This window comes from Sceloporus undulatus, chromosome 5 (assembly GCF_019175285.1).
Source record: "Sceloporus undulatus isolate JIND9_A2432 ecotype Alabama chromosome 5, SceUnd_v1.1, whole genome shotgun sequence".
NCBI lineage: Eukaryota > Metazoa > Chordata > Lepidosauria > Squamata > Phrynosomatidae > Sceloporus > Sceloporus undulatus.
In genome coordinates this window covers 35406751-35423208 of record NC_056526.1, presented here as the reverse complement: position 1 = coordinate 35423208, position 16458 = coordinate 35406751, and the positions used below count along the sequence as shown (strand labels likewise).

Sequence of the window (16458 nt, the reverse complement as noted above, 5' to 3'; positions counted from 1 at the left end):
AACTGTCACTTAGAGGCAAGAAGCAATTGCTTTCAGTTTAGAAGAGATGGAAAGGCTAATCAACTTATCTGTAATCCAATGTAAGCAAATTATAAATGTCTGTAAAGCTGTAGAAACTGCACACGGGCAGTGTACAAATACAAACATGGTTACAATCCTGTGCATACATACCTCTGAATGAACTCTGTTAAACTCAGTGGGATTTTACATCAGAATAAAAATGCATAGGGTTGTACTGTGAGTAACAGATCAGGTCAAGGGCTTGGAATGTATATGACAATTAATTTGGCAAAGTATTCTTTGAGATATCCAGTTCTGGTATCACAATTAAAAAAGGAAGTTGACAAGCTGGAGCGTGTTCAAAGGAAGGCGATCAAAATGGTGAAGGGTCTGGAAACCATGCCTTATGAGGGAAGACTTAAGGAGCTGGGTGTGTTTAGTCTGGAGAAGAGAAGGTTAAGAAGTGGTATGATAGATCTGTTTAAGTATTTGAAAGGATGTCATAATGAGGATGGAGCAAGCTTGTTTTTTGCTGCTCCAGAGTACAGGACCTGGAACAATGGATGGAAGCTAGAGGAGAAGAGATTCCACCTCAACATTAGGAGGAACTTCCTGACAGTAAGAGCCGTTTGACAGTGGAACACACTCTCTCAGAGAGTTTTGGAGTCTCCTTCTTTGGAGATTTTTAAACACAGGTTGTATGGCCAACTGTCGGGTGCTTTGATTGAGAGTTCCTGCATGGCAGGGGGTTGGACTTGATGGCCCTTGTGGTCTCTTCCAACTCTATGATTCGTTTCCTGTGGTTTGAAACCACTGCTCTGTGTACTAGTCTCTGGAGCCGATTGGATTCGCGTTTGTGTCTTCATGGTAATGGGCAGCATTAGTACATTGTGATCTGGGCCATGGGCTACCTCTGCATGCTTTAACTCTACACAGATTCTGGTCATCCGCATAATGCTTTCAGTTTTGGAAAACACATGTGGGAAACACAGATCATAACAAAATTTCTCTGTAAGAGATAGCAAAACACACGCCTCAGAAAAATTCAGTTTTTGGACTGCCGTTACCAGAATTGGACTGCCGGCAGCAGAAATTCTGGCAGTCCTAGTCCAAAAATGAAGGAGAGTGGAACATTCCAAGCTTTATTACTACCAGCAAGAACCACTATTTGGTTTTTATCCACCAGTCATTTAAAGTTATTTCATTTGTTCCTGTGGAACATCCAGAATCCAAGCAAGACATGTTCAGGCAGTTTGCCCACAGCTCTATTTACAGTGAATATCACATTGTTTTCAAAAGCTCTGTGTGAGTGATGTGTTACACCAGCCTGGTGCTCTACAGATTTGTTGTAGATGGTCCCTGTTGATATACTGTATATGGTGATGCCTGAGCAAGATGGGAGATGTAGCTCTTTCAGAAGTCACCAGGTTGGGGTAATATCCACTTGCTGTGGAAAAGGGAGTGGGGTGGGGAAGAAACACAACAGACACCCAATTGGCATAAAAAGGCCACAACTTTATTGACTACAGTAAGTAGGCATAGAGGGTTGGCCCGAAAAGCATAAGGTCTGGATCTGTCATCCACCAACCTGTGTTGGTCGATGAACCGAACTGCTTGGTCATGGCCAGGCTTTGGGATGACAGAGGAGAACCAGCTTAAAGTGCACAATCCACTTAGGGAGCCAGTTATGCGCCCATGCGCATCTTTGCCCCTTGTCACCTTGGAATGCTGACTCGATACCACCCTTGCAATGGTGATATGGCTAGACCCTCAGCACCCTCGGGTCCCCGTGGGACTCCCGATCCAGTGCTTCGTAGCACTGGAAACCATGCCCATCAGATCTGAGACCTATGCTACCTCCACAAATGGCGAGGCCCCTGCTGGCCCACCTTCCACCATGGTAGCTGGTGCCAGCTTTGGAACAGATACTGGCAAACTACCATGGGATAATGGCCATCAAGCAGTGGAGCAAAATAGACTTTTGGTATTGGACCACCACTTGGAGTAAACATGGAAAAATACAAAAACTGACCCTCTTTGAACTACATCCTCCCAGCCTTTTAATGAGACACATCCTAAGGTGTTTTGTGTTTTCAAAACTCTTCCTTATGATTAACAGAGTATTCTGGAGCAGTTTAACCCAGCTCTGGAGAATTTGGTATACCTGGGCAACAAGTACGTGCGAGCTTTTCACGGTGAGTAGCAATGCTAGTTTTCTGCACTATAATGGTCAATTAGGCCCGTTACACATGGGCTAAAAAGTACGCGTGCAGCGCGTACTAGGGTTAAGGTGGGGCAGTGCTCAGGGGCATCACTAGGGTGGATGGGGGCGGGGGGCAGTGAACACCTAGTGTATGAAAGCTTGGGGCAATGAACACCTAGTGGAGTGGTTGCTTGTCTTACATCTCAAGCTGCTACCAGCCAGTGTGACTCTGCAAAGTGGGAAGGATGCCCTCATTGCAGAGCATTGACCTAGCTTCCCTCCTGGAGAGGCAATGGCAGGAAAAGGGGGGCACTCTGCTGGGCAAGGTGGGGCAGTTCTCTACATCTCCTGCCTGCCTGTCCACCCAGCTGTCTGCCTGTCTAGCTGCCCACTGGTCCAGCTGCCCAAGTCCTTCCAGGTCTGGCTGGGCAGATGCAATGCCATAGGAGGGAAGGGAGGGCAATCTGCTGCTTTGCCACCCTGGAATCCAAGATGATCAAGCTGAGATTGTCAAACTTTGGATGCATCATAAGTAGTCACGATTCATTGGAAAAGACAATAATGCTAGGAAAGGTGGAGGGATGCAGAAAAAGAGGAAGACCACATGCCAGATGGACAGACTCAATTAGGGAGGCCACGGGGGTGAATTTACAGCACCTACCGTATATACTGTATAAGTCTACAGATTTTAACTCATACATAAAAAAGGAGCCATCCCCTGATGAAAGGGAAGAGTCCTATCTGTCCCGTAAGCACTGGCCTCCCTCCCTACTCTCTCATCCATCCAGCCTTAGGGTGAGCACAAACTATTATGCCTGCTGGAACTTTGTAAGTTCTTTGGCATTATTTTCCTTTGCTTCATCCTTTAGATTCTTTGTTACATGCCCCTAGGTTTTAGCCTCGATTTATCCACAGGCCAAATAAAACAAAATGCATCATTTTGGCCCCAAAACCTTCCCTTGCCTTATACATGAGGTAGGCTTACAGTCAAGTATATATAGTGAGCAGAGCAGTAGGGGATAGGCTATCTTGGAGATGTCTCATCCACAGAGTCTCCATTAATTGAGAATTAAAACGAAGAATGTATCAGCAGCAGGAATACTCTTCTAAACTTTTCTCCTTTTAAATATAATTCTACAGCATTGTCAGAGGCTGCAGATGTCTATTTCACAGCAATCCAAAAGATTGGGGAACAAGCCCTACAGAGCTCTACCTCACAGATACTGGGTAAGGTTTTCGCTGTTACAGTGTTTCTGATCAGCACCTTCATGGACCAAGCTTGGCAATTACAATACTGGGAGCTGTCATCAGTTTTTCGGTCTGAGCCTCTCTGGCTGTTCCAGTTTTATGAGACACAGACATTTGTAATAGGCAGGGTGTTCTTTGACCTAGAAATTAATTTGGCCAAGAACCATGTTGTTTCTTCATACTTTGACCAGGCTGAGGACTTGAATCGAATTTAACTAGGCAGGTTGAGTGGTGAAACGCAGGTACTGTGCCCTCATTTTTCTTACACATGTCTTTTGCCTAAGTGATTCATCTACAGATTCTGTGTGCAAAGCATTTGTCCCTGCAGTTTTTCTGAGGGTGCTGTCTGGCCCTGTGGTATCCATCTATTATGTATGTATGTATGTATGTATGTATAGTGTGTCCTTGGTATCTGCTGGGATTTGGTTTGAGGACCACCTGTGAATACCATAATCTGTAGATGCTCAAGTCCCTTGAAATACAGTGGCACAGTGAAATGGTGTCCCTTATATAAAATGGCAAAATCAAGGTTTGCTTTGGGAATTTATATTTATATATTGAATATTTTCAAGCTGTGGATGGCTGAATCTGTGGCTATGGAGGGCTGACTGTATGCATATCTCCCAGTATAGGGAGGGGCTCAATGCAGCTAACAACAAATTTAATAACAATACAAATTAAAAAAACACAGATGCATTAAAAAGTATAAATATAAAGTTTAAGAAATAATTGAATGATGTATAAAGTTTAAAACATTAAATATTTAAATGTATTAAAAACTGTATACAAACCTTAAAATCTACTCAAAGAAGCCCATCATAGACTAAGTGAATTGCTACAGATTGTCACACATTCTCATTGATACGTGTCTTCACTTTTCTGTGCAAATTTGCATCTCTTTGCCCTCCCTCAGCCAAAAATGCAAAGCAGACAGATGGCCACACATTCACTAATGTACATCCTTGTTGATAGTCCAGTAAAACCTGTAATTCCTTTTTTCTGTAGAGTTGAGGAGTTGTTCACACACACACACACACACCAAAGTCCAAATCACTTCTGGAGGGATTGCATTCTATCTGAATAGAATGAGGACTATTTAAATTTTGTAGACAACCCCATAGTGAGAGATCGGTTGGAGTGGCTCATCTAAAGATAAAGGGTGGCACTATCCATTCAAAAGGCTCAAATATAGTAGCGAAAGAAAGAAAGAAGGAAAGAAAAAATAGATTGACTGAAAGGAAACTGAAACTGAAAGTAAAAGTAATTTATTTGCTCCTCTTTGACTCATTTTCTATGGGAAGGGGTGCCTGTGTTTAAAAATATCTGCCACTCCTAGAGACTTCTTTATTTGACAAATACTGCATTATGTTTGCCCCACATTGTTTGGGAGGAATGCTTGGGAGGGAACCTTTTGGGAGGGAATGGGTTGGCGCTGTGAGGGTCACACACTACTCTGCTGCATGTAGTCTATGGACTTCCGTTTATCCACTCCTTTAGACAGTGCAAGTGTTTTCAAATTACAAATTGCAGAAATGCAGTTTTAGTGCGGTGTGTGAAAATGTCTTTAAAAGCAAGGGGTTTCTGCTTTCTTCTTTATTTCTAATTTACTAATTCAGAATTATATAGCTACATTCTTTACTGGAAATCCTCTGTTCAATGCAGCTAACAATAAAATCATCTTCACTCTCTTCACAACCATTTTTGTGCAGATGGTAATTGGTGTAACAATTACACTTGGACTTTGAATCCTGAAGTAAATAATATAGTACTTTGCATGGGGTGATATATATCACTAGAACTTAACGATAGTAGATCATTTATTGTATCCTATATATCATTCTCTGTTATCATTATTTCCAGAGTAATTTCCAGAGTACAAAGTTTACGTGAGCCTTTAATTAATGATATGTCAATCTTTCCTTGCAAAAAGATAGTGTATACAGAGAGATGAATCTGTTTCCCCTTCATATCAATTTCACACAGGTTCACTCATAATCCCATTCTGCCCCATTTCTTCATTAATCTGCATTTCCAAATGTCCACATTAAAATACTGTTTGAACATAAATTACTCACAAAAGGCACATTTATGATTTGCCCCCTCATAGTATGCCTTCATTCCTAATCATATTTTACTGTCATCTGTAAGTAAAGTTTATAGTATGGATCCAGGTCAGTTTGCCTTAGAATAGCAAAGAATAAATTCCTTTTCTTAATCTCTACCTCTGAAATAGGTAGGTGAGCCTTCCCCATTATTATCTCTTACCTAAGAGAATTGAAAATTTGTTGCCTTACATTTGTCAATCTCTAGCTAGAATTCTTCAGGGTTTACCATTTTGAGCTCCCTGGGTTGTATATAGCAGTATTGTGCATTAGGCAGATTAACATCAACATTTCTTTTTAAAACCTCTTAAGCTATAGACTTTCAGGAAATGTAAATTATAGGAGAATGAACACACAACTTTATCTCTTTTATCTATTTATTAAGTAAAATATGCAGTTACACATTGCTGCTGCAGGATCGTCATATTAGACCTTTCCAGCCTAGGCACATTTTCTTTTGTAGATATGATCTAGGAATGTTACTTCTTATAGGCATTTCATCTTCTAGGCCTTTTTTAGACAATGATGCCACTAGGGTTGGTGTCACCTGGGGCAAGGGCTTGGAAAGGGCTGCCAGAGGGTAGCAGTATTAGATTGCCCCAGCCTCCCACCCTCCTGCTGCCTTGCTTGGCTATCCTCCTTCCTGCCCACCTGTTCCAGGCCAGACCCAGAAAGGGCTGCATGGTGGTGGTGGTAGCCTACCCTCTCCTTCCTCCCTTCCTGTGGCCACACTTGCCTGGCCACGGCCAGCCCAAACCTAGAAAGGGCTGCTGGGTGGCCAGGCAAACAAGGCAGTAGGAGGGGATGGAAGGAATGTGTGCCTGTGCCTCTTTCACCATTGCATTGACTCCCTTAGTGGAGAGGGCCAGGACAGTGGAGAAGCTGCAAGGGGTATGTGCTTGCCCCTTCTGTTCCACTACCTTTGCTCCCTTGGTGCTAGTAAAGAGAATCAGGGTAGCAGAGAAGCTAGGAGGGGCATGTACTCACCCTTTCTTATCTGCTGCCTTGGTTCCCTTGGTGGAGAGAGCCAAGGCAGCGGAGAAACCAGAAGGTTTGTATTTATGTTTTTTCTTGTTTATATGTTTTTTCTTTTATCGGTGTGATTTTTTAAAAAAAGAAATAAGATTTAATTACATTTGCCTTACCAAAAAGGTAACTAATTATAGGCAGATATAGTACGTTCTTACTTCTAAACTTGGGATAGCCTTATTATTTTATTTTATTTTATTTTATTTAAATTTTATTTATATCCCACTTTCTCCTAACATGCAATTTTAACGAAGGTAGCCATTGATAAGTCAGTATGCTTTGCGCAGCCTGTTCTCTCAGACTCCTTAGACAAACAGCAAAACCAGGAGATCTGTTCAACATCTACAGATAGTGGTACTTTTACAGATGAACAAATTTAATATGCTTATTGTTAGCAGGTTGTATTCACTGTCTTGGGCCTTATACACAATGAATGTATATAATTGCCCTTGTCATCCTTCTCAAAATGTATTAGAAGGAAAAAATAAACATCCTTTATCATTTTTCTCTCTCTGTCTTCCCCTCCCTTTCTCTCCTAATTCTTGACCCCATTTGAAGGTGAGATCTTGATACAGATGTCTGACACCCAAATGCACTTGAACCGCAACCTGGAAGTAGTAGTGAGTATCTCTGAAGAAAATATTTATGTATTTATTTCATTTCATTTCTGTGCTGCCTTTCTCCCAGAGAGGAATCCAAGTTGGCTCACAAGATTAAAAAAAAAATTTTTTTTAAAAGACTTTAAAATAATTTTTTTTTAAAACACACTGATGGAAAGAACTGTTTGTCATGGTGGTGCGATCCTGACATTTGGGATTAATATTCTGCACAATAATGCCAAAGAAGATATACAATGGGCTCTCCACAGGATCCTCTGAAGGTGAAAAAACAAACAAAAATCCACCTTTTTCAACCTGAGAGAACAGCTCTCTAGGAATCTGTAGGTCCTCCAGCACAACTTTGTGCCCAACATCTCACTGAAGTTGACCATAGAATTGCTGGAGGACCTATAAATGCCTAGGGAAGTATTTTCACTAGGAATCTTAGTGAGAATATTGTAATAGTTCTGGTTAATGAAAAAGATATTGTAATGTTGGAAATCATTGTATGACTGGGAAAATTGCAAAAAATATTGACCCAAATGATTAAGGGCCTGCAGTAAGCCCCCTATAAATAAAAGATACGTTATTTGAAGCTGACAGGCAACTTGAAGGTACGCACAAAAACACACACAAGGCTTAGAAAAAAGGTGAATAAGCGGGGAGATATGATAGAAGCATGTGAAATTATGCATGCTGTGAAGAAAGCAAAGAGGGAGAAGTCAGAAGTCTAGAACCCTGAGTCATCCTCTGAAGCTGAATAGCAAGAAATTCAGAACTGATGAAAGAAAGTGCTTCTTTGCACAGCTCCACCAAAGATATAATGATAGGTTTTTGCTCCCCCAGAGCAATATGATGGCTGCCAACTTGTAGTGCTTCAAAGGGAAATTGGACAAACTGATGAAGGATAAGGCTTTCAAATCCTACATGTCACGATGGCCTTATATTATCTCCACTATAAGAAGCAGCATGCTTCTGAATGCCAGTTTCTAGGGAACAGTAAAGCAGGAGGGTGCTTCTATACTAATGTCCTGCTTATAGATTTCTTAGAAGCAACTATTTGGCCTTTTTTGGATGAACAGAATACTTGACCAATTTACACCTTTGGTTTAATTCAGCAGGGATCTTTTCATGGGGAGAAAATATGTGAGCCCCAGGATTCCAATGAATTAAATGTCATGTTTAGCTTTCATAGGCTCTCTGTCAGCTGGTTTCAAATTTATTCGTACATGGATAAGAGGTCATAAATGTAATGCATTTGTTCATACAGTTGGGGGCTTTTCTGCAAAAGAGGAGATTTTAAAGTCTTAAAGCACATGATGCTTACAATTTGTTCTACTTAGTTTTTTCTAAACCTTCATCATTTAATCAAAATTATTGTACGCAGTCCTTTTAATTCACAAAAGAATGTCAACACTTTATTAGTTACTCCCACAGCAGATTTTTGAGACAAATCCCTATTTTCCAATTTACCAGTGAGATACAAGAACTGAGAACTGAGTTGCCGAAAGCTAAAAGGTGAATATGTGACAGAAGTGGGTCTTGAATTCCTGTTTCTGAGATTAAAATCTAATTCCATGGGGTCATATTTCCCTGTGACCTGTGTTAGGTATCACTTAAGAATACAGGAATCTGCCTTATAGTTTTGGAAGAGTTACCGTTTTGGCACACAAAATCCTCAATATCCCTAAGCAGCATGCTTGCTGGCTGGGAGATTCTGGAAGCTGCAGTCCAAAAATAACTTTTCCAAGTTCTGCTTATCTTTGTCCATTTACCACAGTACTGCTGACTCTGATTGGCAATAGCTCTCCAGGGTCTTGGACAGAGGTCTTCCACAGTATGAATGACATAATAATAATAATAATAATAATAATAATAATAATAATAATAATAATATTTATTTGTATAGTATTCTGCTTTTTCACAAAAGGAATCAAAGCGGATTCCAACATGCAATGCATTGTAATGTGATAAAAGCCAAGCACTTGGACACTGACATGTCTGTGTTTCTCCAGAAGGGGAATGCATATGTTTGGATATCTACAATCACATATAATAAATAGCCTAAAAGATTACTAAGGAGCCTGCTCATTTTCCCATATAAATATCCTGAGATGCCAAGACTTAGGAATGCTTAAGTGGAGTGCTGATAGTAATTCTGCCTGTCTGGCTTTCACCATCATCTTATGCTGGATGCTTGTGTGGCCAGAAGGTGACAATGTAACGCCAGACAGAAGTGGATTCGCTGATAAAGGGCAAAGGACCCTCAATATCTGTGTCTAAAGAGACAGAGAGGGGGACCACACCTGTTTCCACAGTGCTTGCTACCTCATGCTTTTTTTTTTCTTTTCCTTTTTTTTTTTTTACAAAAGTAGAAATGCTTGGGTTCTTCTCTACGAAGCTCTGTCCTCTATTCATGTATTAATGCAGTTATCATGCTAGATAAATTATGAAGGAGTGGTATGGTTTCTGAAAACCTCTCTCTTTTTCTCCCGAGCAGGCCCAAACCTTCCATATGGACTTGCTGCAGCATATGGAGAAAAATACTAAGCTGGACATGCAGTTCATCAATGTGAGTGCCAGGCTGGTTTTCCTTTTAGCCTCCATTTTGAGCCTTCTTGCAGACTCTGGTGATGCCTGAGGAGTATGTGGCTCACAGAGGCCACTGGGCCATGTCCATGGTACCATGCTAGCATTATGCTGAGCCTCGAATCCATGTACACTGTTTAATTACAATGGTTAGTGGCTGCATGGATGATGGTGGCTTATACACACTGCCATAAAGGCGACCCCTATTTTTGGAGAAAGGCAGGATGCCAGTCCATCTGCCTTGGTCCAGGCCTCAGAGGGAGAGAAAAACCACTGGACCTCATCCCCTTCCCCACAACCATTCCCTTCTCCTTTTGTGTCGTGTCTTTTTAGATTGTAAGCCTGAGGGCAGGGAACCGTCTAATTAAAAGATCGTATGTACAGTGCTGTGTAAATTTACAGCGCTATATAAATAAAGCTTAATAATAATAATAATAATAATAATAATAATAAAATATAAATTCAGAAAACAAACAATTAATAAACTGCTTTGACTTTTCTATGAAAAATGAGATTGTCAGCAGAGCACAAAGGAACTGCCATTTTTCAAAAGTCTCTAGCCCACAGCAGAACTTAGAAGAAGTTACTTTTTGGACTACAACTCCCAGAATCAACTTCTATGCCAGTTGAAGGACTCAAGGAATTGTAATAATAATAATAATAATAATAATAATAATAATAATAATAATAATTGTAACTAAAGAGTAACTTTTCCTAATTTTGGCCCAGAGGTTCCCAAGACTTTTATTTCTGAAAATGATTACACAGAGTATGGGATTTTGCTTCTTTTGAGCCTGGAGTTCAGGCTTTTGTTTTGTTCTTAACATGTCCACTCATATTCTTTCACCCTCCTCAATATAGGACAGTCGTCAGCGATATGAGAAGGAATACCGACACAGAGCTGCCAACATAGATAAATGCATGTCAGATCTCTGGAGAATGGAGAGAATGCGAGACAAGAATGCCCGGGAGATGAAGGTGGGAACCAGTAGGGACTAAACAAAAATACAAGCTAAAATATTTTTAACAAATTAAAACACAAACCCAGCAACTAATGATTAAAGCACATTGTCAAGCTAAAATCAGTAGCAAAGCATAAGTAAATAAAACAGTAGCACTGACAAATACTTGTTTCCAAGGAACAGAGAGTCTGGTGGTACTAAACTATGCTTAGAAGAACCAGTTTGCTGTAGTGCTTAGAATATAGATTTCTAGCAAAGAGAACGAAGTTCAAATTTCCTCCATTTGAATCTTGATTTTAATTTTGATCTTGGATGGTACAGTACGAGAGAAAATTTTAGCTGGTGATTTTTTTTGTAGCAGGCTTGTCCTAAGATATTTGGCTACCTGAGATAAAACAGCTAAGGTTGTCCAAGTCAAGGTACAAAGCATTCAAAGTTAGCCAAGTTATCTTGATCCACCAAGCAGAAAATCCCACAAGTACTTCTCCCTATTCCTGAAAGTAATACGTCAATCATAAGTTGCTTCCCTTTCATGACACACAAAATTTGCTGCCTGATGCATCTGCCTCACTCTGCTTAATGGTAGGTCCAACAGTCTAATTTGCTTCCCTTGCAAGAATGAAAGGAAGTGGGATCTTGTATGCTGCCCTAAATTTTCTAAAAGAAGGGTAGTATAAAAATGGAATAAAAATATTAATTTCACAGATGAATGTTTTATGCAAAGTGGTAATAATTATGCCCTATTCCTGGAGGCAGTGTTTCTTAGGAGGGAGATGATGAGCTGTCTTTTTGCAGCAAGTTCATTATTCATACCAGCTGGAAGCGACAGCACAATGGTCATCTGGATAGTTTATTGTCTTGCCAGATCATTTTTGCAAGCAGCTACAACAGCATTTGCTCCTAGATACATTTTTTGAAAACAGAAAATGGATCTAGCCACACATTCACAGTTATTTGGCTAATGCTTTCTTGTGCAGTCAAAGAGCTAGCTACAAAAAATTATGTAACTGACTTGGAAGTCTTCAATGCCTTAACTGCCAGTTCTTTCCTACTGATGATAATTGCAGTAACACCTTAGAATCAGAGAGTTGGAAGGGACTGGAAGAAATATCTAGTCCAATTCTCTGGCATGCAGGAATACACAGCTAAAGCAATACTGAAACTTTGCCATCCAAGTTCTGTTTAAAGATCTCCTTTCTCTCTGTTCTTTCCCCATAATTCCAGGAGAACATGATGCACCTGCATACAGAGATGCAAGCTTTTGTCAGTGAGAGTCAACAGGCTGCTGAACTGGAGGAGAAACGACGTTATCGTTTTTTAGCTGAAAAACACCAGTTACTCTCTAATACTTTCCTACAGTTCTACACAAGGGTGAGAAGAGGCAGATAAAAGGGGAAAGTAGTATGGGAGTGGTATGATATGGGTGTGGTTGCCTGTCCAACTATGGTCATGATAGTTTCATTTGACATTAAAAGGATTGTGGTAAGATATATTTTGATGGAGGGAACAAGACATATCCAGTCCTAGTTTCTATTATTGTTGCCTTTATTTCTGCTAAGGCCCGGGCCATCATTCAGAACAAGGTACCACTGTGGAAGGAGCAGCTGGAGGCCACTCGCAATCCTGCCCAAAACTTGCTCTCCACAGCACACAGCCAGGGGCACCCAAGTGGTCGCTTGACTCCCACCCCCATGGAGATGGTAAGGAAAATGTAAGAAATGCAGCCAATGGGTCTTGGGACAGAAGAATTCCTATAGCAGATGATTTTCAGGATAGAACTGTCAAGGATAGGAAACAAAAGGCTTTGTGATGGTGTGTGAAGTTCTCCTAGGCTGATTTCAAGATAGTGAAGAGGTCAACCAAATGATGAGTGGGTTGCAGCTGCCTTGCTTGTAAGGAGTGACTAAATATTTGGCCCCTTTAGTTTGGAAAAAAGACGACTAAGAGGTAGAGCATGGGAATATTTCTTTTTAGATTACAACTCCTAGAATCCCCTAGCAAGCATAACCATTGGGGTGCCATTGCTCATGCCCTCAGAGGGATTTTGGGAGTTGCAGTCTAGAAACTTCATCTCAAGCTTTGCTAAGAAATAACATTATATAGCTTTATAAAATATATGTTTATTTGTGGAGAAAGTGCATGATTTTGCTGTAAATCTTAGGTATCTTTTACTAATTTAGCACATGTTAATTTTAAGCAAAGCAATATCTTTGTGGCTGGAATAGCAAAACAATCTATATATGGCACACTAAACTCAGAAAATCCTGTTGGCACATCTGGGTGTCAAATCACCAATTTGGCCTTCCCAATGCATATAGTTGGATGTTGCAGAATTTGATGGTCTCGTATGACATTTCAATTTGAATAACAAATGTTTAGCAGAGCTTCCAGGTGTTGTTAGACTGCATCTCATAGTATTCCTCACCATTGGGGATGCTAGTTAGGGTTGATGGGATTTGCAGTACAATAGCAATTGGAGGGTCACATGATTTCCATCCCAATATAAACTATATACAGCCCTGCTTAAATTTGTGTCTGCTGCTCACAAAACCAGTTGTAGCGGGCCCTTAGTATCTGCTGGGATTTGGTTCCAGACCCCCCCTGTGGATACCAAAATCCATAGATGCTCAAGCCCTGTTGTATACAATGGATAGCAAAATGGTGTCCCTTATATAAAATGTCAAAATCAGAGTTTGCTTTTTGGAATTTATGTATTTTCTGAATATTTTCAAGCCATGAATGCTTGAATCTGTGGATAAAAAAATCTGTGGAGGGCCGACTGTATTATGATTGACTGAGGTATGAAATGATAAATTTATCACTGGATAAGATCATTTCTCTTTCCACTGAAGTGTACCATATTTATTTACTAATGATAAGAACTCAGTTGTTTCTGCAACCAAAGTGTCACACGATAAAGATGCAGATAGCAGTGTTTAATAGAATAGTCACTAAATGGCACTGCAGTTAGTTATGTCAGGATGGAGTCAGGAATTTCTTTTGACTTTCTCTGTGTTTATGTTTGAAGTCACCTGTCGATATGGTGAATTTCTTAGGGTTTTCTTAGGCAAGAAATACTAAGAGGTGGTTTTGCTAGTTCCTTCCTCTGAAATATAGCCCAGAGCACCTGACATTTATTGGCGATTGCTCATCCAAGTCCTAACCACGACTGACTCAGCTTTAGAATATTTGTATGTGCCTTCAAGTTGCCTTTAGACTTATGGTGACCGCATGGATTTCATAGGATTTCTTAGGCAAGGAATACTCAGGGGTGGTTCTGCCAGTTCCTTCCCCTGAAATATAGCCTACTGCACCTGATATTCATTGGGTGACCCGGATTAACTTCCATAATCAAACATGATTTGATTGACTATTTTTCTCTTATTTAAGAAAAATAATTAAGTTCTGTCCAGCTTCCTGAATGTATCCTCTTAGGGCAATGATTTCTATTCTTGGTTTCCAAGATGTTATTAAACCTAAGCTCTCAGAAACAACACGTGGGATCCAGCAACATGTGGGGATTCATGGTAGGGAACTACTATGCATGGAAGTAAAAATGGTTGTGCACATTAGTCCTTCTATCTTGTAATTTCCAGCTCACATATTCTGTGGATGTGTGATATTCTCCCAAACTAGAGACAGCGACAGAAATGGAGTGTGGAATGTTTTCAGGAAGCATTTTGTTAGCTCTGTGGATCTTCTCCTCTGAAATTATTTGCTTTGAGTATATTTCCTTGCTTTATTGCAGCCCCAAAGGCCTTTGAGTGATTTCAGTTCTGTAATGGCAGGACGAAGTTTTAGCCCTTTTCTTCAGGAGACAGTAGAAACATTGCCTTCCTCTCAGCCTGAACCAAGAAGAAGACCTCTGTCAAGAACTCCCTCTGTCGGTAAGATGGGAGGAAAGAATTATAGCCCAACAGTGCATGCCATGTAATGGTAGATTAAGAATCTTCACTGACATTTTCTCATCATGCCTTAGGATTCTTGTCATATGTGTAGGTGAGGCAGTTTTCATAGAATCATAGAATCCCAGAGTTGGAGGAGACAAGGGCCACCCAGTCCAACCCCCTGCCATGCAGGAAGACGCAATCAAAACACTCCTGACAAAAGTCCATCCAGCCTATATTTAAAAAGCTCTAAAGAAGGAGAGTCCACCACACTCCAAGGGAGTGTGTTCCACTGTCAAACAGCTCTTACTGTCAGGCAGGTCCTCCTAATATTGAGCTGGAATCTCTTTGCCTGTAATTTGAATCCATTGCTCTGGGTCCTATTCTGTGGAGCAGCAGAAAACAAGCTTGCTCCATCCTCAATATGACACCCCTTCAAATGTTTAAACAGGGCTATCATATCACCTCTCAACCTTCTCTTCTCCAGGCTCACATACCTAGCTCCTCATAGGACAGAACATTTTATTCAGTTCCAGTAGTGATGAAACTTGGGGCTGGATGAGCATAAAGTCTGAACAGTGGAGACTCAGGACTTTATCACACAGGGGAAATCGGGGGTTTAAAAGGGAATGCTCCCGCAATAATCCTGGCCTAATAGCGCAATTGCAGTATACAATTTCACACGATGTCTCGCAAAACCCATTATTAAAGCAGCAAGAAAGAGGAATGATCCAGCAACATTTCATCATGAGAAATTATCGTTAATTCTTTCATGATACCATTTTAAGCACAAAATTGCAAAGGTGTGAAAGCTCATTTTGATGTATTTGCATGATAATCATCAATTTTTATCTTGTTGCTGGGTTTCCCATGGGTTGGTTGGGTTGAGTTTACTTCCTGTACTGCTTTGCCAGTAAACAAGACTGGCTGGCAAGAGGGTCGCTGCCCTTTGATTATTTCTTTTTGGTAATGTTTTGTGCTGTTATGCATGTGATAGGATGGAAATTCTGGAAAAGTTGGAGAAAGTGTAGTATTTTTCTGACACCTCCTGCTTAAAACCCAAAAAGTCAGAAGGATAATATAATATAAATAATTATGTTATTTATATTATATTAAAATATATATTATAAAATATAAAATATATTATAAATGTATATTAAAATAATATAAAATGTATATTATAAAATATTGTCAATTATAAAAAAAGCAATGCTGGGATGCACATGCCATGTATGAAAGGCATAACCGCGACACTGCCATTATTATCATGTTCATGTTCTTATCGCGTTATTGCATGACATTGTGGAAATACTGTAGTGCTGTAGTGCGACCACTATGTTTTGTCATTTATTATTATTATTATTAACCTTTATTTATAAAGCGCTGTAAATTTACACAGTGCTGTACATACAATCTTTTTTATTGGACGGTTCCCTGCCCTCAGGCTTACAATCTAAAAGACACGACACAAAAGGAGAAGGGAAGGTGGTGGGGAAGGGGTCTTTCTAGTAGGATAATACATATAAATACATAGCAATACAGGAATGATTCAATAAACAGACAACAAAAGAACATCAAATAGCAAGTGACAGTTATGCAATGCCTGGGAATGCTTCTCTGAACAGGATGGACATTTAATGCTTTAATCATGGGATTTGACAATAGGGCCCCCTGTGATTACGGAGTTTATCAGACAAGGGAAATTGGAGTATAATCCAATGGCAATCCGGCCGCAATCATGGGGTTTAACGTTATTGCATGATAGACTCCCACCACAATTTCGGGCAATGGGAAATCAGTCCGAAAGCAATCATAGGGTTTGACATTATTGCGTGATAG

General features: G+C 40.2%; 1 protein-coding gene across 1 annotated transcript in view; it reads left to right on the top strand.

Moving 5' to 3' along the window:
• Positions 1 to 16458, top strand: part of BAIAP2L2 (BAR/IMD domain containing adaptor protein 2 like 2) — a 30763-nt gene that overhangs the window by 3028 nt on the left and 11277 nt on the right. The window contains exons 2-9 of the mRNA XM_042467925.1: positions 2120 to 2195; positions 3344 to 3430; positions 7141 to 7202; positions 9682 to 9753; positions 10632 to 10748; positions 11957 to 12103; positions 12292 to 12432; positions 14481 to 14619. Coding sequence (XP_042323859.1) covers positions 2120 to 2195; positions 3344 to 3430; positions 7141 to 7202; positions 9682 to 9753; positions 10632 to 10748; positions 11957 to 12103; positions 12292 to 12432; positions 14481 to 14619 — 841 coding nt within the window. The remainder of the gene's footprint in view (positions 1 to 2119; positions 2196 to 3343; positions 3431 to 7140; positions 7203 to 9681; positions 9754 to 10631; positions 10749 to 11956; positions 12104 to 12291; positions 12433 to 14480; positions 14620 to 16458) is intronic.